The 20,895-nt window shown below is 48.7% G+C and overlaps 1 protein-coding gene across 1 annotated transcript; it reads right to left on the minus strand.

The window, feature by feature from the left end:
* Positions 1-13,108: 13,108 nt before the first annotated feature.
* Positions 13,109-14,178, minus strand: LOC127320958 (mavicyanin). The gene has a single exon (XM_051350020.2). It carries the CDS (start codon positions 14,071-14,073, stop codon positions 13,546-13,548), a length of 528 nt encoding a protein of 175 aa, XP_051205980.1. The 5' UTR covers positions 14,074-14,178; the 3' UTR covers positions 13,109-13,545.
* Between the last annotated feature and the right edge of the window lie 6,717 nt (positions 14,179-20,895).

Raw genomic sequence — 20,895 nt, forward strand, 5'->3', positions numbered from 1 at the left:
AGGTTTCTCCCTTCTTCTGGATGCAGGCTTGCAGGTCGCTTGCCGTGGCAGGCCTTTTGTAGGTGCCTCTGAAGTGTTTCTCGAAAGCGGTCTTCAGGTCGAACCAGCAAAAGATGGAGTTCTTCTCGAGGTCACTGAGCCAGATCCGGGCTGGACCTACAAGGTACAACTGGAGCATGTGGCAGGTGATGTTAGGGGTTCCTCCGGCAAAGGTTACTGCATTATAGTAATCCTCAATCCAGGTATCCGGCCTTTCGGTGCCATCATAATGCTTCAGGTTTTCGGGTAGCTTGAGGTTCATCCTTGGCTTTGGTTCCTCTCGAATCATCCTGCCAAAGCACTTCGGACCAATGTAGTTGGTTCTGTATTCGTTAAGGCGTTCCCGCGCGTCGCGCGGGCCGTGGCGAGGAGATTGTGAGCGAGAGCGAGATCTCCGGCTGTCGCCTCCGCCTCCACCTCCGCCGCCACCGCTAGGTGGTGGTGAGGGAGACCTGCGAGGTGGTCGGTCTGATTTCTTGCTTTCGCCTGCCGACTCTCCTCGGCCTTCCCGGTGCTGGCTCCGGCTTCTGTGGCTGCCTTCGCCATGGCGCTGGCTGCCCTGGTCGTTCCGGCTCCGGCGAGGCTCCGGGTCGCGGCTCCGGCGCGGTTCTGGGTCGCGCTCCTCATTCCGACTCCTCCTGGGCTCGGGCTCACGATCGTTGTTCTGGTTCTGGCGAGGTTCCGGCGAACGCTCCCTGTTTCTGTTTCTTGGCAGCACGTTGTCGCGGATAACAATCCCACCATGCCCTGGGGGCCTGGTGTTTCCGGCTGGACTACGGCGGCGAGGGGGTCGCAGGTAACCATTAGGCGGAGGAGAGGGGTTGCGATATTTGTCTCGTCCAGAGTACATTGCATCCTTTCCCTTTCTTGGATCTGACGAAGGCGTCTTTGACGGAACGGGGATCGGATTTGGGTGTTCCCTGGTTTTTCTTCTGCGCTCCGAGGATCCGGTGTGTGATTCATCATCGGGATGTCGATCGGCGCGAGCGTCCTTCTGCGCGGTAGATACACAGTTATCCGGATTGGATTCTAACCTGCGCGAGGTATCCGCCTTGCTTTGCTGCTGCATTGCTGAAGCGACAAGTTTGCGGAGGTAGTTGATTTCAACCTCTTCGTCCTTCTTCTTCAACAGCTCCGCAGCTTTTAGCATGTTGTCCTTTGGGGTTTCCAGCGGCTGCTGCTCTGCGGGCGTGGCAAAGTTGATTCTGCGAGGCGGAATTGCTTCTCTAACGATTCGATCAGCCTCCGCCTGCGCGTAAGTCATCTTTACTTCCCACTCTTGCGCCATGCTCTTGACATGCTTGAGTGTGTCAGCAATTTCGCGATCCTGTCTGTCGAATTGGTCCATCAAACTTGCAGCTTCTGCCCTTTCATCCCTTAATGTGGCTGCGGTATCGGCGAGCTTCTTGGCTGTGGCCAGCATTTCCTTTCTAGTGGCCTCTAGAGCCTTCGGATCTGCGGCGTCGCCCGAGGTTATAGGTTTGTTAAGAACTGCTCGTGCAACCATCTCTTCGGGTGACAGGAGTTCCTCCGAGGAAGAGTCCCTGCGGGGTCGCTCCCGTGACATTGGAGATCCTTGGCGGGATGGCTGAGGGTCAGATTGGTTGGTTGCCTCTTCTGATCCAGGTTGTCCCAGCGCTGCTACGGTTGCAAGAACCTGCTTAGGCTGGGCGGAGTCGACTTCAGGCTGATCACCGAAACCGTACTCCCCTAGCTTGCGGTTAAACTCGTCAGTATCCATGGAGGGGGTATCTCCGGAAATTGGGCTCAGATTGCCCAAAATCGACTCTTCAACCGGAGTTTCGCTTTCTCCAACAGGCTCAGTCTGATCCGGATCTGCGTCGTTTTCCGGTGCCTCTACCTGCTCAGGACCAGCTCCGTCTTCTTGAGGGGCGGTTCCGGCGGTATGGGCCAAGAAGTGTACGAAGTGGCACCTCTGCTTTTCTAACACCTGGGAGACCCAGGCGGATCTGCATTGGTCTTCCACCGTTGTTTCCTGCTCAGGGGCGGATTGGGTGGGCTTTGAAAATTCCAGATCCGAGGCGGAATCTTCCTTGGGAAGCTCCTGCATCTCAGACCGGATCTTCGCGACAGCGTCCAGCTCTGCGGCGGTCGCGTCTGCGTTACTTACCAGTGGGTTTCCGTCGGAATCGACGGTTTCCCCGATGAAGATGTGTATGCCGCCAACTGGGACGATGGAGAGCTTGACGGGGTTTGTCCTAGCCGGAATCCAACACTCATCCGGAGGGACGATCGGCAGATTTCCGGCGTAGAGGACGCGCCCCACAGCGATGGTGTCGTCGTAGCTTCCCATGGCGGAACCCTCCTGGTTCCGGCCTCCAGACGCCACAGGCCCCACGGTGGGCGCCAACTGTCGTTGCCTAATCGACGGTACCCCGGAGGAGGGATCCTCACGAGGGGGAGAAGAAGTAGGGGCCATAGGGCGGAGTGCTCTCGGGACGGTGGTACGCGATTTACCCAGCTTCGGAACACCTGCACGATGACAGGGCCTACTGCTGCTTGTCTGGAATTATATGGGCGCTTTCGCGTTGTTACAATGAGTTGTGGTTGTGCCTCTAGGGCTCCCGGGATCCGGCTTATATAGGCGCACGGATCTAGGGTTTACATGGAGAGTCCTAGCCGGAATACAAGTTACCTAACTACGGTACAATATCTTGCCGTGTACGTCAAGGATCCGCCTTCCTTCTAGGCCGTGCTGGATCCGGATACTTTATGGGCTTCCACGGATCCGGCCTCCTTCGTAGGTCGGTTAAGATCCGACTCCTCGTTCCTGGGCTGGACTTCATCCTTCACGATCAACAGCAACTGGGCCGCCCGATGGGCCACATGCCACCATCACCGTCGGTGGGCCACCCGGGCTTGCCGGATCCAAGCCATGTCGTTGATATACCCATAAAGTATACCCACAACACTTCCTTTTCCTTCGGCGCCACCAAGATTGGTGGTGTCGAGATTGTGCGTTTCAGATCCTCGAAAGCTCTATCAGCTTCTTCGTTCCAGTGAAATTTCTCCCCTTTTATCAGAGCGTAAAACGGTAACGATTTTTCTCCCAGCCTGGCGACGAATCTGCTCAAAGCTGCGACTCGCCCAGTTAGTTGCTGTATTTCTTTCAACTTTGTTGGCTTCCTCATTGTTACGATAGCTTGTATTTTTTCGGGATTTGCTTCAATTCCTCTTGCTGAAACTAGAAACCCCAGAAGTTCTCCTGCTGGGACGCCAAAGGAGCACTTCGTCGGGTTCAGCTTGAGGCAAAATTTGTCGAGGTTGTCAAAGGTTTCCTTGAGATCCTCGATCAGCGTTGCTCCCTTTTTTGACGTTATGACGACATCGTCGATGTATACTTGTACGTTTTTCCCAATCTGTGTCGCCAAACACTTCTGCATCATCCTCTGATATGTTGCTCCCGCGTTTTTCAGACCAAAGGGCATTGTTCTGTAGCAAAACACGCCGTAAGGTGTGATGAACGCTGTTTTTACTTCATCTTCTTCTTTTAATCTGATCTGGTTATAACCAGAATATGCGTCCAGGAAGGAAAGACGTTCACATCCAGCCGTGGAGTCGATAATTTGATCGATCTTCGGGAGGGGAAAATGATCCTTTGGACAATGTTTATTGAGACACGTAAAGTCGACGCACATGCGAAGGACCTTAGTGTTTTTCTTTGGCACCAACACTGGATTAGCTACCCATGTGGCCTCTGTATGCAGCTCCTTGATAAAACCAGCTTCTCTTAGTCGATCAATTTCTGACAGCATAGCCTTGCGGTTTGGTTCCGAAAAATGCCGCAAGGGTTGTTTGATTGGTCTCGCTAGTGGATCCAAGTTTAGGTGGTGCTCGGCAAGTTCCCTGGGTACTCCTGGCATGTCAGCTGGACACCATGCGAAGATTTTCCAGTTCTCACGGAGGAACTCGACGAGCGCGCTTTCCTATGCGAGGTCCATGTCATTTGCGATGGACGTCGTCTTTTTTGGGTCTGTCGGGTGAATCTGCACCTCCTTAGAATTTTTCTCAGTATTGAAAGTTGATTCTTTATTTGGCCTTCCAACGTCTAGCAGCACGTCGTAGTCAGTCATACTCCTTGACGCCAAATACTCAGCTTGCATCCCGAAAGTTTCTGATATCCGATGAAAATCCTTGTCACATTTATCGGCTAAAGCAAAGCTTCCTTTGACTGTGATTGGTCCCTTAGGTCCAGGCATCCTCCACAGCAGGTACGTGTAATGTGGTACCGCCATAAATCTAGCATATGCTGGTCGTCCCAACAGAGCGTGGTACTGTGACGGAAAATCTACGACTTCAAACTCCAACTTCTCGATTCTGTAATTTTCTCGAGTCCCAAACTGAACGTCGAGAATGATCTTCCCCAGCGGATAACTTGGCTTCTCCGGTGTGATACCATGGAACCTCGTGTCCGTTGGTTTCAGGTTTGCTAGGGATATATTCATCTTCCTTAGTGTATCTGCATACATAAGGTTTAAGCTGCTGCCGCCATCTATGAACACGCGAGAGACATCGAACCCTGCGATGACTGCTGGTAGGATAAGTGCTGACTGCCCTGGTCGAGGAACTTGCTGTGGATGATCTGCTATGGTGAAGCCAATATCTTGCCCTGACCAATTAAGGTACTCAACTGTTGGTGGAGGCATTTTTTCTACCATGAACACTTGCCGCGAAATTACTTTCTGAGTTCTGTTGGATGGACTTCCTTTCTGAATCATCGAGACCGCTCCGTTAGAGTTAGGATCAATGTAGGGCGGTGGTGGAGGTGCTGCCGCTATTCTGAGCTGATGTCGATTGTCGTCTGTAATCGCGGGAGGAGGTGGCAAGTGAATCTCACTCCTGGGTTCTCGAGGATTTCTCTGTGCTGCCTGAGCATTAGCATGCCCTGCCCACCTTAACATTGCCTGGAAATTGCGACAATCTTTCTGCAGATGTCCTGACTGTCTTTTTCCGTTGCTGTCGAGGAAAAAATGCATCTGACACGGTCCGTTCATCATTTCTTCGGGAGACACGAAGGGCCTCGGAAACCTTGGCCCACTATTTTGCCTATTGTTTCAAGAGTCATCTCTGTTGTCTCCTCGTTGCTCATTGCTTCTCTGATAATCATCTCTGTTGTTTCCTCCGGTGTTTGCTCGGAAGCCTGCCAAAATTTGACCTGGGGCGTCGTAACTCGGGTACTGCCGAGGAAATCGTCGCCTTGGTTGATAGTTTCGACCGCGGTCTTCCTCTGGCGACCTATGTCGTTTGTTGTGAACAGCATCTTCTCCATCTGCCCATCTGTTTGCTATTTCCATTAAAGCAGATACTGTCTTTGGATTGGTCCTCCCCAAATCCTCGACAAAATCTCCACGCCTGATTCCTGCGACAAACACATCAATCGCTCTCTCGTCAGATATATTTTCTGCCGAGTTTTTGATGATGTTCCACCTTTGGATATATTTTCTCATTGGCTCGTCTGGCTTTTGTCGGCATGCTCTCAACTCCTCTAACGACGCATGTTTTTTGCACATGGACCGGAAGTTCTTGACAAACACGTCCTCGAAGCTTTCCCAGCTGTCGATGGATCCTGGAGGAAGTTTCTTTATCCAAGATCTCGCGGCTCCACTCAAATGCACCTGGATGCTTTGCATAGCTGTTGCTCTGGTTCCTCCTGTAAGTTTCACCGTCTTGAGATAATCAACTAGCCAATCCTCTGGATCTTGAAGGCCGTCGAATTTCTTGAAGTTATCAGGTAACTTGAATCCTGAAGGGACTCGAGTTTTTCGCACTCTCCTCGTGAAGCACGGCAATCCGCACATATCCTTGTCGTTTAATTCTGGGGACTGCCGATGTTCCCTCCTGCTTTGTCGCGCTCTGTCGACCCTTGCTTGTGCTGCCGTGTCCCTTGCTCCACTTGGTCCTTCGGGAGCTGCCGCTGCTGCTGCCGCGGGTCGTGGACTATTTTGCCTTGCTGTTCCTTCGGGAGGTGTTGTCACAAATGCCGTTCCCATGGCTCCAACTCCTGCCATTGCCATGTTGTACAGTGCCTCCCTTGGATCTCCTGGGGGTGGTTTGGATGCAAGGATGAAAACTTGTGTTGCCATATACCCAGCTTCTAGTGTCTTGGGTATGATGTTCCCTCTCGTGTCTATCGACATAAAAGACATGTCGAGGTTTTGCACCAAGTGCTCTCTTTCTCCTTCAGGTATGTTTTGTAACCTTGATCTTGCTCTGTTCCGAGCTTCTCTGTGGCTATCTCCCGAAGTTCTAGATTGTCGACTCAGCTCTGCCCTTCGCCTACTTGATGCAGAGGCTGCCTCCTTTCTTCTGTTTAGCTCGGCTGCCTGTTTTTCCAATTCCCTTGCAGCTCGTGCGAGCCTATATTGATATGCTTCTAATTCTTCTGGTGTAGCTATGGTAGCCATTGGTTCTGAGCCATCCATAGCTCTCGCGGCTCTATCCCATGCTGCTTGCGGGAGTCGAACTCTGTCTCATGGCTGTGGCCCGATATATTTACTGCCTAGACCTCGTCGCAAATCAGAGGGATCAACGTATGGATTTCCCAAATCGTCGAAAGCCTCAGATGTTTCTTCTTGGTCATGGCTTGGCTCTCCGATGACATAAATCTGATGATATTTTGTATTCAGATCTATGTTGGGGTTGGTGACACCATCGTTAAGATTGGCGAAGACCTTGCCCATTGTAGTAGATTTGTCGATGAAGTTGTAGCTGTCGACACTGCTTGAGCCATCACTTATATGAGTCCGCAGATGACTCAAACGACATGTCGCTGAAGATCTTGGCAAGTTTTTCTCTCGCCCTGGTGCTGATGAAGCGTGACGACGAAGTTTCTTCCTCTCCTGATTCGGTTGATGATGTATAGCTTGAAAAATCGGAATCGACCGCCGACGATCCCGACGAAATCGGAATTTCGACACGATACGATCCCTCTTTCTCAACGCGAAAGTGAAACCTTCCGAACGTCATCTCCATAGGTTCCTCCAGATACGCATATGCATCCAAACGGGAGGGCGGGTGAGGAACAAAATCGACAAGACCAGTTGCGATCTGTTTACCTCGATCCATTGCGTTGCTTGCGGTTGATGAAGTCGACGATCTTGAACGTGCCATCGAAATCGTATCCTTGACGCCTCTAGTTCCCACAGACGGTGCCAATTGACAAGGTATTAACTTGTCAATGCCTACGGGTTGTAGACTAGGGTTTAGTTGGAAGTAGAGGGCAAGTAGATCTCGAAGGTTTCAGGCGAAAAGTACTCGACGATTATGAAACTAGGGTTTGAGAAACAATGATTCGATGATCTCTGTGTCCCTCGACTCCCCCTTATATAGGAGGCGGAGCCGAGGGATTCGTGTCGTACAAGTTACAGAGTCCGGGAAGGTTTCTAACTCATCCCGCAAGATTACAAATAACACTTCTTATTACAACTCTAGCTTTCCTTAATAATATCTTGGGCTTCCGAATCTTCTTATTCTTCGGGTAGTGGGCCTTCAGTAAACCCCGGGTACTATCTTCGGCAGGCCCATTTGGGATGCCTATGTCAGATAGCAACCAATCTTTAGCTCTTCCTCTTAATGAGAAAAGAAACAAATTTAATTTTATAATGTCACCATCTACATCCTTATACTTTTGCATTTTACATAATTCAACAAAGTTATTGAGATGGGCAGCAGCATCATCAGAACTAACACCAGAAAATTGCTCTCGCATAACAAGATTCAGTAAAGCAGGTTTAATTTCAAAAAATTCTACTGTAGTAGCAGGTGGAGCAATAGGTGTGCATAAGAAATCATTATTATTTGTGGTTGTGAAGTCACACAACTTAGTATTTTCAGGAGTACCCATTTTAGCAATAGTAAATAAAGTAAACTAGATAAAGTAAATGTAAGTAACTAATTTTTTTGTGTTTTTGATATAGCAAACAAGATAGCAAATAAAGTAAAACTAGCAACTAATTTTTTTGTATTTTGATTTAGTGCAAAAAACAAAATAGTAAATAAAGTCAATGTTCAAGAAATCGTTAATCTTAACTTATCGGCCAGCCTCAGAATGAAGATTAATCGCTTATCGTCCGATTAATCGATTTTATCGGTTGCCCATTTATCAGCTTAATTTTTTGTATATTCTAATTTGCAGCACTCAATTTTGTATAATATGCTATGTAAAAATAATATTGGAGCATTAAGCAGAAGTATTACCTTGATTATTTGCATTTGAATCAATCAAAATGAAAATTTTGAGCTAATGCACAGTTGTACAAGACCATAGGAAGAAAATAACGACTGCCATACAAAATTTCAGTGAAATTTTACGGACAATCAGCCGAAATATCTGTCACTAGAGTGAAAATCGTGCGAAATATCGGCCATCAGACGGAAAATCGGCCGAAATATCGGTGCAGCGATAAATTAGCCGATATGATGAAATCTTATCGGTTACCACCCGATTCACGATAAATCGGCTGATAAATCAGTATCTCGGCCGATTTTTTGAACAGTGAATAAAGTAAAGCAAGACAAAAACAAAGTAAAAAAGATTGGAGGTGGAGACTCCCCTTGCAGCGTGTCTTGATCTCCCCGGCAACGGCGCCAGAAAATCTGCTTGATATGCATACAACACGCGTCCGTTGGGAACCCCAAGAGGAAGGTGTGATGCGTACAGCGGTAAGTTTTTCCTCAGTAAGAAACCAAGGTTTATCGAACCAGTAGGAGCCAAGAAGCACGTTGAAGGTTGATGGCGGCGAGATGTAGTCCGGTGCAACACCAGGGATTCCGGCGCCAACGTGGAACCTGCACAACACAACCAAAGTACTTTGCCCCAACGAAACAGTGAGGTTGTCAATCCCACCGGCTTGCTGTAACAAAGGATTAGATGTATAGTGTGGATGATGATTGTTTGCAGAAAACAGTAGAACAAGTATTGCAGTAGATTGTATTCGATGTTAAGAAAAATGGACCGGGGTCCAAAGTTCACTAGAGGTGTCTCTCCCATAAGATAAATAGCATGTTGGGTGAACAAATTACAGCTGGGCAATTGACAAATAAAGAGGGCATGACCATGCACATACATGATATGATGAGTATTGTGAGATTTAATTGGGCATTACGACAAAGTACATATGATGAGGTCTAAGACCCCGTGTGTGGCCCGATCTCGCGGTTGACCCGAAATCCCAAGGAGGGAGAGAGGGAGAGCGCGAAGAACACGAAGAACACGATGAACACGATGAACTCACGCACGCACACCAACCCGATACAATCGATACTTACCCCGTGGCTCGATGGACCACGCCAATAGAATCAACCTGGAAGAGACACGCGGTAGAATTCCGAGCGGAGAGATTGGTGAGGGAGATGAATCTAGGAGTGGGAGAGAAAGTGGGTAGCACTAGAATCTCACACACCAAATCCAATCATCCAACATAGGTAGCCTTGATACAAAGGGGATGAAACCCTAGGGAGACAAAGCTCAAATCCATGTCTAAGCCTAAATCTTGTCTAAAGAGGTAAGGGGGCGACCGGGGTGCTTATATAGGCATACAAGGCAGCTTGGGCCGAACGGGTACAAGTTGGTGGGGTCAAACCCGTGAAATCCGGTCCAGAGGCCGGTCGGACCGGGCCTGGGACCGGGCCATCCGGTCCAAACCGGATTCTGGGCCGGGCGGTGACCGGGCGGGGCTCTCGGGGCCCCGGGACATGCTTCCGGATGGCACAGGCGGAAAATCCGGTCGAAACCGGACCAGGCCGGTTGGGAGGCCGGTCAGATCGGGCCTGGGGCCGGCCTGGCCGGTCATAGGGCCGGTCAGACCGGGCCTGGGGCCGGCCTGGCCTGTCTCCCCTCTTGCCTCTTCTTCCTCTTCCTTCTTCTTCTTCTTCTTCTTCTTTTTCTTCTTCTTCTTCTTCTTCTTCTTCTTCTTCTTCTTCTTTGCACCATGATGAATGGCTCCTCTTCCCTTCCCTCGCTTCCTTGCACCATGGGTGTTCCTCCTCTCCGGTCCTCGATGACTCGTGTACCTAATGACATATAACATGCCGACATGAGGTAGCATTCCATTCAAGGTATCTACGAGGTCGAGTATCGAGAGGAAGGAGTTCACCTTGTCGCGTGTAGCGTGGGTTAGGGTTGAAGGTCCACTTGGGGGACTCTTTGGCCATGGTGTAGCGTCGACGATAGGCGGGGCTGCACTTGATGGTCTTGGTGTAGCGACGTCGGTGACCGGGGCTACATCAACATAGACCGCTATCCAGCATGCATCTATGCCTAAAAAGTCCACCTTCAGGTTATCATCTGAACCCCTTCCAGTATTAAGTTGAAAACAACAGACAATTGCATTAAGTATGGTGCGTAATGTAATCAATAACTACATCCTCGGACATAGCATCGATGTTTTATCCCTAGTGGCAACAGCACATCCACAACCTTAGAACTTTCTGTCACTGTCCCAGATTTAATGGAGGCATGAACCCACTATCGAGCATAAATACTTCCTCTTGGAGTTAAGAGTAAAAACTTGGCCAGAGCCTCTACTAATGACGGAGAGCATGCAAGATCATAAACAACACATAGGTAATAGATTGATAATCAACATAGCATAGTATTCTCTATCCATCGGATCCCAACAAACATAACATATAGCATTACAGATAGATGATCTTGATCATGTTAGGCAGCTCACAAGATCCGACAATGAAGCACAATTATGAGAAGACGACCATCTAGCTACTGCTATGGACCCACAGTCTAGGGGTGAACTACTCACTCATCACTCCGGAGGCGACCATGGCGGTGAAGAGTCCTCCGGGAGATGATTCCCCTTTCCGGCAGGGTGCCGGAGGCGATCTCCTGAATCCCCCGAGATGGGATTGGCGACGGTGGCGTCTCTGGAAGGTTTTCCGTATCGTGGCTCTCGGTACTGGGGGTTTCGTGACGAAGGCTATAAGTAGGCGGAGGAGATAGGTCAGGGGGCCACACGAGGGCCCCACACGCTAGGTCGGCGCGGCCAAGGGCCAGGCCGCGCCGCCCTAGTGTTTGGCCACCTCGTGGCCCCACTTCGTATCATCTTCGGTCTTCTGGAAGCTTCGTGTGAAAATAGGCCCCTGGGCGTTGATTTCGTCCAATTCCGAGAATATTTCCTTACTAGGATTTCTGAAACCAAAAACAGCAGAAAACAACAACTGTCTCTTCGGCATCTCGTTAATAGGTTAGTGCCGGAAAATGCATAAATATGACATAAAGTATGCATAAAATATGTAGATATCATCAATAATGTGGCATGGAACATAAGAAATTATCGATACATCGGAGACGTATCAATATCGTATGGCTGGTGATTATACCAGACCCAAAGGTGCAACTTTCAGTTCATCTAAAATCGAGAGGATGAAAATTTTGGTCTCATTTCAAGAGTGCATTTGGGGAAATATATAGATGGAACATATAGTCCTTGTATTGTGCCAAAACAAGATCAGCCTAAATACCAATGGAAAAGGTGTTACAAGTCAAAATTTCATGGAAATATGTGATTTCGATATGAGGTTCAATTTTGTCGTTGTTGGATGGCCTGGATCCATTCATGGCACACGTGTATGCCTGGTGCTAGGGTTGAATATCACAATGATAAACAACAAAATATAAGCAAAATGATACAAAAGGTCCACTTACTGGGGTGGACAAGATGTATTTGAATGAAAACCAGATTGCCCTTTCACGACCTACACCTACATTATGATTAATGCACGAGAAAACCGTATTTTCTCGATCGAGAATGTCTGAACGAAACGAATCTTATCCACACCCTCCCAAAGGTAATCATTATTTTTACACAAGTGTGTACTATTTTTTTTTGTTAAATTACTAATCTCCAATTAGTGTTCTTTTTTTGTTATGATAAATACTATCTTGTTAACTCCGGATATGCAAATAGAGGGTAGTATCTAGCACCATACATGACCGGTCCTGAGATTTCGGAGGCCCGGACAAAACTAAAATTTTGGGCCCTACTTTTTTTTCGCATGTATGAGATGATGAAAAATAAATACTTATAAGTATACACAACTTCAATATTCATATAAAATAATGTTTACATGATACCTTAAAATTTTCTCCGCCAATTCCTAGAAGCAAAGTCCGTGACGATAGAATCAATATCGAACTCGTCCATTAACTTCTTGTTGATTTATAGAGTTTCCAAACCAGGTAACCCCGCTCCTACAAATAAGAACAATTGCTAATCAAAATTCAGAACCCGAACTATAAGCGACCATATAGTACAATTCCAAGAGAACTGCAGCGGGCGTTCTTACCTTCTATCTTAATCTGATATGCAGATTGGATGATTGCCTGATTGATGACGATCGGACAGGGACTGCCAACTGCGATGGCCACTGGCCGGCGGACTAGCAGACATCACCGTAGTCCGCAGGAGGGCATCAGTCAGCAGATCGTCTCGCGATCGGTTGGCCGCGATCGGTGAGAGCGAGGGCATGAACCAGGATGTACGTGCCACCATACAAACAACGACGGTACCATGTACCCGAGTTTCAACACATACCTCCACGAGGGAAAGAGGAGACCTTCACCCATCGCAACTCATCTCCACAAAACGTCGTTGAAAGAGCATTTGGTGTTCTCAAAATCAAGTGGCTAATTCTCTTAGGCATGACATGGTACAAGCTAGAGGTACAAACGATGATCATAGATGCATGCATGTGCCTCCATAACTACATTCTTGACAACAGTCTACGTGATGAGCATTTTGACATGTTTGATGCGATGGATATTTTCATGTTGAAAATATTTCTCATCCTAGTGTTGCACCCGTAGATGAAGGTACGATGGACACAATACGTGATGCTATTGATCAGAGTCTTGTACCTTGATTATTCGTTGTTACGGTGGTCGTAACATTTGATCGCTTTTGTTAGGAAGAAGACTTGTAATAATTTGATGAGCTTGCTTTTCTTTGACTTGCTTCTCAAGCACGACACTTTATTTTTCTTGTTACATATCGTATTTTATGGTGTCTATAAATCATTTTTCAGCTCACATAAATGGTGAACACATGAAATAATTTCATAGTATAAAGTTCTATATTACACGATCACAGTCTAGGGGTATTACAGAGATTTTACCGTACAACTGATAAAATAAGCTCACTCGACGTAAGGTGGGAACTGGGGGTGTTTGTTGTGGCTTTTTTTGGCTTTTGGCTTTGGCAAAAGCCACCAAAAGCACCTAAATATGTGCTTTTTTTGGCTTTTGGATTTTGGAAGCCAAAAGAATAGGATCTTTGTTTTTGGCTTCCAAAATCCAAAAGCCAAAAAAAGCACCTATTTAGATGCTTTTGGTGGCTTTTGCCAAAGCCAAAAGCCAAAAAAAACCACAACAAACACCCCTAAGAAGATTAAGCCGCGTTTCTGCACACGTCTCAGCGGAAAGAAGTGGCCAATAAGCTCACATGTGCGTGCGGCAGCAGGAGATATCTGCACTCAAGCCAAGAGACAGGCAAACAGGACGACAAGGCCAAGGCCTGCTGTGGCCCGGACGGAGGTAGCGGCGGAGGGCGCGGGGGGCGGGGGAGAGCTGCTGGCGCCGGGACCGCTGGCAGGTGCGGGCGGCGATGGGGAGGAGCCTTCCACGACGTCGATGGCGATCTTCATTTGGCCGGTGCCGGTAGTTGTGCAGTGGCCAGGGATGCCGCAGATGAAGTAGCGGGTGCCGGTGGCGTTGAGGGCGACTTCGTCGTTGCCGGTCTTGAGCGTGGTGATCGGGCTTGAGGCGCTGCAGGAGTCATAGTCGGCCTTGCTGACCTCGAGCACGTCGTGCGCCTGCGAGGAGTACTTGAAGACGATGGTGTCACCGGGGTGGAACTTCTTGGAGGACACCCAGCTGCCGTAGTCGGTGCTGAGGTCCCACGCGCCGGCCGGCTCGCCGACGTTGTATGTCGCCGCCGACGCGGCGCTCAAGGCGGCCATGGCCGCCACGGCAAGGAGCGCGATTCTCATGGCAGCTGCCATTGCGGTTGGAATTGGAATGGGAAGGAGCACGCAGAGGATACTGTTGGCTGTTGAATGATTTTCCTACGGAGAAGCTTTCTGCTCTGTGACTTTGCCGCCGTGACGTACTGTATATATAGAAGCAACCAAGCAGCCAGCCTAGGGCGGTTGGTGCGCGCCCACGCAGCAGCTTCGTGGAATGGTATTTGGTTAGGCCTTGTTTACTTCTAGAGTATTTATGGGGATGAGAGGGGATTATTTCGTATCCCGGAAAATCCCCACTAGTCCGTTTACTTCTCCGGTTTTGAACGACATAATCCCGAGATATCCCCTCTCATCCCCTTCCATCCCCACATTTTTTGCCTAAATCAAAAACTCTCCATCATACTAGTGTATTTTTTTGGGAGGGGTATTTGAGGGGATTGGGTGAACACCAAATCCCCTCCCATCCCCATACCCTTTGGAAAGAAAAATACGAGAGAAGTAAAAAAGGCTTTATGATGTAGAAAAAGTCGTATGTTGGAAACACAAGCTAGTCATGGTCAATTGGTCATATACATCCCGGCTGGGTGGTTGGCCTGCTCATTGCTGACAGTTGACGGCTCGCTTCCTCTTTTTGTTCTCATATCAACGCGGTTTAAGCTACTCCTACTTGCCGTAGATTATTGGACGTAAGACATGATCCAAATCAAAACCTCTGACTGCGTGAACGTAAGCTATGAAGAGACCAAAGGACACGCAAAAAATATCTCCGTAGCAGACCCACCAAGAGCGCGACTCTACCAGCCATTTGATTGTTGTAGGGTTGACTGAGGAGGGAATTAATTACTCCATCCTGTACCTCACCATGATCGACACATTTTATGTCATCGACTTTTCTACTTGTAAATTTTTAGAGTTGGTGGCAAGTTCTCCAAGATCGATTACTACTACCATCTCCTAATTATTATATTCACTTTTAAGCTGGTCTAATGGCAATAAATAAATTTTTTCCGTTTAAATAGTTCAGAAATTATATTCTAGGAGGATAAGTAGCGCGGTCGTACCACTCTCTGAGAGTAATAACCAGCTCTTTACAATATCGTATATCACAAGAGCGACACAAGCACTACATTTTTAGAGAATTCTCCATTAAACATGATGTTTGGGCGAGACTTAATTGGACCCAGGTTTACGGTATGGAAGGCTCTTAATTATTAGAAGGTCGCAAAGGCCCGACGAACTTCGCTGGAATATACACGAGGATAGAAATTTCTCATTGGATTCTATGTAGGGCGCTCGTTTAATTCAGACCTGCCAGTCAATAATATTAAAAATGGAAATGAATGTCCCAAAAAAATTAAGACATTCAGAGGTGTAATAATACTTAGCTAGGATAAACTAGCAAAGTGGAATTGGCATGAAATAAAACACATATTTTTCTAATGCAAGTTCGCACGATCTATATGATTAGTCATCTAGGTGACTTCTAACTTATACCCAACTACCCATTACGTAATGTTACAAATATATTTGGCAAGTGGTTGCATGGTATAGAGCGCAAATATAGAAATTATCATTAGGATAGCGGTGCTAGTCTTTGATTGCTATGATCTTGTTCTTAATTGTAATAATTCTTAATTCTCGAAAAAAATTGTAATAATTCTACCCTTGTGCAAGTTATCTATCGATGTGCCCATTTGCTCTATTCATAGTCATCTCTTTAGTATATGGTGAATATATACCTGTTTACGAAGGTCCATACACGGTTGGATTAGACGGTGAGCGATATTTTTATCCCACATAGATGGCAGCTTGTCTACGGATTGTCCGTTGATTTCCTTACAAGTTACAATTATAATTGTCTTGCGTTATTATTATTTTAACTTTTTAGGCTATGTGCAGCATAGATGCAGAGGCCGTGTGAATGTATCAATGTGCTAACTTATGAGTTCAATAAAGCGTTAAATTTTATTGAAAAAAATCTCCTACCTATTGCCCAACATCGCAGGTTTCAAATTTTAAATATGTCCGCCTCAATCCTAATACCTTGTCCTAACAGGCAGCACAACGCCAAAGGCAGAAGCCATACGAGCGAAATGTTTCATCTCGTCCTCATCTCCTGCGCGGACGGCGACGACCACCTCCCTCCAACTCCAATCTCCACCTCCCTCCAACTCCAATCCCTTCTCCCTCCGCTTGCCGCTCCGGCGGTAGGAGGGAGGGGGACCTCGTTCCTCTGTTCCAATCTAGTTTTTAGGGCTAGGGTTTGTCTATTGTGGTGCGTCGTTGGGGTGGTGGGAGCGGCGGCCACCCGAATAAATCTGGCACAACTCTACTCCCGCACCAGCGTCGACCTTTATGACAGCGTCTCGGAGTTTATGGTACCATGTGCTTGTTGATCCTTGAGATCGGCGGCTTGGCATTCTCGCCATTCGTTTGATCTGGAAAGATCTGTTTCTCAGCGTGTTGCTGGCTTCCATCGTTATCCATGGCGGTGCGGGGGGGGGGGGGGGGGGGGGGGGTGGTTGCTCTGGAGCGAGGATGTTGGTATGAAGGTGGTGGATTTGTCGTTATTCCTCGACTTCCTCTATGGGATGCCACAGATCTTGGTCCAATGTAGCACGCAGACGTCCCCCGATCGACGTGCCATAGCGACATGTGCCTCACATCTTGCTGTGGGCATGTTCATCGACTCACAAAGCTTCGTTAGGGATGATGCTCTTTTGAATCCGGCATTGGTGGATGGTCATTGCCTCTTCCAACGCATGTCTAGGTGGCGTTGGAGTTTGGAGCCAGCCGCTGGTTTCGGCGAGTGCAGAAAACCTAGGGATAATTTTCTGTAAAGTTTTCAGGACACATATTTTCTCGTAGTCTCTATTAGTTTCTATGTTTACTGATTAATGTAACTTGATTTTCAAGCAATGCAATCGTGGTTGCTTTGAGAAAAATAGGTTTTCTGTTAACATCTGTACAGGACGTTTGTTTTCGCCTAGTCTATCTATTAGTTTTTATGTTTGTTTATTCATGCAACTTAATTCTCAAGTAATGAAATACGTCGTTGCTCTAATTTTTTTTACCATGGCCTAACTCATATTTTTTCCATGTTTTTTTTAAAGTACGATCCCCGTATACTAGTAGTAGTTTTAAGTAAAAGTGCCTCTTCAATAAGTACTTTTTGTCCTTGGAGGCTTAACAAATATAATAGAATAAAAATAGAGTAAGCATAGAGTTTTCGTTTTTTTTTTTGAACAAGGAAAGGTCCCGAAGGACCTAGGGCTTCATATTATCAGCGGTGAGGTACAAATTACAGATAAGGCCTGAAAGAACCGAGAAATTACAAACTGGCCCATACAAATTGCACAGAGGACCTTGAAATAAAATGCAAAAGCGATCAGGTCCAGCTCCTCCATCACCGCGTCGAATCTCGCCGGAGTCAACCTCTGCGCCGCCGGGGACGAAACCACTTGGGACGCAGAGGTGGGAGCTTACTCCGCCAAGATTTGGAAAGCCTCCGAGCTGGCAGAGCGCCTTGCGGAGGTTGTTGCTGCCTTGAGGGAGGCCTGTCGCCGCCGCACGAGAATGGAGGGGCCGCCCTTCGGCCAGGAAATCCGGCGACAGAGGCGCCGTGGAAGTCCTCCAGTGGAGGGGCTTCCTCTCGCCACCACGACGAGGAAGAAGAAGCATCTTGCTGCTGCATCTGCAGCCACCAGATCCGCCAAAGCCAGCCTTATTTATGGAGATCCTCATCTCCCTCCGCCGCCACACCTTCGGCTCCGACCGCCGGAGCGCCATGAGGACGAAGAAGAAGACATAGTGGTGCCAGATCTGGCTGCTCAGATCCACCACCTCTCTCCCGGCATCAACGCCAAACGGCACTACGGGACCGAGACTAGAGCTAATACTAATAATATACATCCCGGCGCCATCTCCTCACCATCTCCGGCCGGCTATTCCGGCGGAGAGGAGGAGGGAGAGGCCCGGCGAGGAGGAGAGGAGGGGCAGGAACTGTAGCGGGCTTAGAGCAGTTGGGGGGGGGGGGGGGGGGGGAGAATGAGCCCTCCGTAGTGATGACTTAGAGTTTTCGTTTTAAAAGGTCATTGTTTCTCGCCCTGCATGAGCAGATCTTCACAGCAAATTTTATCAAATTTGATGCAAGAAAAACAACGCTGAATCATCAGCTACCCCCTCCTATTCTCTTTTAATTGACTCTAAATTAGTACAACTTAAATTTGTACTAAATCAAGGGAACGGATGGAGTTGCTAGCATGGTACATTAAATACACAACAGTGGTAGAACCATGATAAGACTTGACCCGAACATCTATGCCTAAGTCGTCGTCGTTCTTCCTAGCTACGACTTAAAAATGGCGAAAACACTTGCCCAATTCAATCTTGTGAATTGTGATGCTAGGTCCAACCAATCAATGCAAGAACAATACTTTTAACAAGGTAACGAAGAAAGTGTGTCATTGCTGGGTCCAACCACCAGACTATGGATTTTCACATTAGACATAAAATTATGTTCTATCACCATCTTGATAGCGCGCGGGTCTTCCAAGGTCTACAACATATAGTACTCCACAAATTTAACTTGAAGTTCCCCCCTCCTAGCTCTAAGCCTTCTACAGTAACCTTGCTCGTCCTCCTCTTCTGACCGGGCCGCCGACGGCCGCTCCGCCGGATTAGCTGGCCAGAGTTGGTCTAGGTAGGGCGCCGGAGTAGATTAGGTGTAGATCTGTAGTTTTTTCTGCTTGTTTGTGGCAGCTGCCACCGTCTTGGGCGGATGCCCCGTAGAGAAGGCGGTGGTCGAGATCCTTGCCGCCGGATCTCGATCTATCTAGGGCTGCTGCTTGCTCTCTCTCTGCTCCGATGGTCGGAGGGAGAGGTGGCGAGGAGTGGAGCCATATTCTTCAATAAATCTGCGGCGGCTGGTTCTTCTCTCTCCCTCGGCAGTGAAGATGGAGTGCCCCTGGCCGGCCATGGTGGTGTCGTTGCCTATTCGACGGTACCTCGGAGGAGGGATCCTCACGAGGGGGAGAAGAAGTAGGGGCCATAGGGCGGAGTGCACACGGGACGGTGGTACGCGAGTTACCCAGCTTCGGAACACCTGCACGATGACAGGGCCTACTGCTGCTTGTCTGGAATTATCTGGGCGCTTTCGCGTTGTTACAATGAGTTGTGGTTGTGCCTCTAGGGCCCCCGGGATCCGGCTTATAAAGGCGCACGGATCTAGGGTTTACATGGAGAGTCCTAGCCGGATTACAGACAGCCTAGCTACGGTACAATATCTTGCCGTGCACGTCACGGATCCACCTTCCACATACGTCGTACTGGATCCGGGTTCCTCATGGGCCTCCATGGATCCGGGTTACTCCTAATGTCGGTACGGATCCGGCTTACTGATCCTGGGCTGAACTTCTTCCTTCATGATCAACAGCAACTGGGCCGCCCGATGGGCCACATGCCTCATCACCGTCTGTGGGCCACCCGGGCTTGCCGGATCTAGGCACTGTCGATGGTACACCCATGAAGTATACCCACAACAGTAGCCCCCAGAGTTCTCCGAGTTTCACCTGCAGTTTCCGCCATGCTTGTACCTTAGGCTTCCGGCATCGTTGGTAACGCGGAGAAACTTGAAGAGCTCCAACTTCGCATTTCCTTCTTTCCTGTCCTTTAGTCAGAAAAATCCCCCATCCTGCGGGACTTCATCCATCGACAGTTTCAAACATGTCTCCGGGTTACTCCCCTGCTTGCGAATGAGAATTGCTTATCTTCACTCTTTTACCCGGAATCTTAACAGACTCAGACGGTTCCGCCAATTCTGGCGCCATTTTCGCGCGATTTGCGCGGTAACTTATCTCTAGTCATTTTTACTGGTAGGGTTTGGGACACGTGTCACGCATCCAATGGCGCGACGCTTGCGTTCCGACCACAGGATGCGGAGCACGAATCTCGTCCCTCAGCCTATAAATATCCACCGTCGACCCTTTACCCCTCATTCACCCCCCTTTCCATCTCTCTGCCGATCGCCGCCCGTGAGCTCTTCCTCCGCCGTGCCGGAACCCGCCGGAATAGTCGCCGGAGCATCACCGGAGCGAGCCCACCACCGCAGTGTTCTTCGTGTTCTTAACTTCGGCGAGCTACCGTGCGGAAAACTCGTCGCCGGCAACTCCGTCCACCGCATACGCCATTACGGTAAGCCTTCGAGCTTCACTTTCGCGCCGTAGTTGGTAGGGGTGAACTTTGGGGAAGATGATGAGGGATCCGACTAAAGAAAGTTTCCGCCAAACCCTTTTTCTTCAGATGTCTTCAACGACTCCGCCTCCGACCTCGGATCCAATCATGGCGACCCCAATCTCCTCCGCCCCTCCACCCTTTGTTCCAATCAGGCTGGATCCTTCAAAGGATTCCGGCAAGGAGGCTGAGGGGACCTCTGCTCACCCGGAGAAAGCCTCCGGGGCGGGTCAAACGGAGCACCAGGCGGAAGAGGCCGCCAAAAAGTCAAAAGCTCGCAAACGAGACTCCGAAGCTAAGGGAAAATGGTGGCCCTGCACCACCACCGAGATGGAGCTGAAGAACCTCGAGGCGGAGGGCTTCCTGCAACCCGGAAGCTGGAGGTCAGTTCCAGATGAACTAGCTCCGGCTCCGAGGGACAACGAGATGGTGCTGACGAAGGCACTGGTGGAGCGCGGATTTTCATTTCCGCCTTCGGACTTCTTCTTGGAGATTCTGAAGACGTATGGACTCCAACCCCACAACATATCTCCAAACAGCGTGCTTGCCATCAGTAACCACGTCACCCTCTGCGAAGGCCATCTCCGGGTAACCCCTGAGCTCTCTGTTCCAATACTTCTTTACTGT

This window comes from Lolium perenne, chromosome 6 (assembly GCF_019359855.2).
Source record: "Lolium perenne isolate Kyuss_39 chromosome 6, Kyuss_2.0, whole genome shotgun sequence".
In the NCBI taxonomy this organism is placed as follows: Eukaryota; Viridiplantae; Streptophyta; class Magnoliopsida; order Poales; family Poaceae; genus Lolium; species Lolium perenne.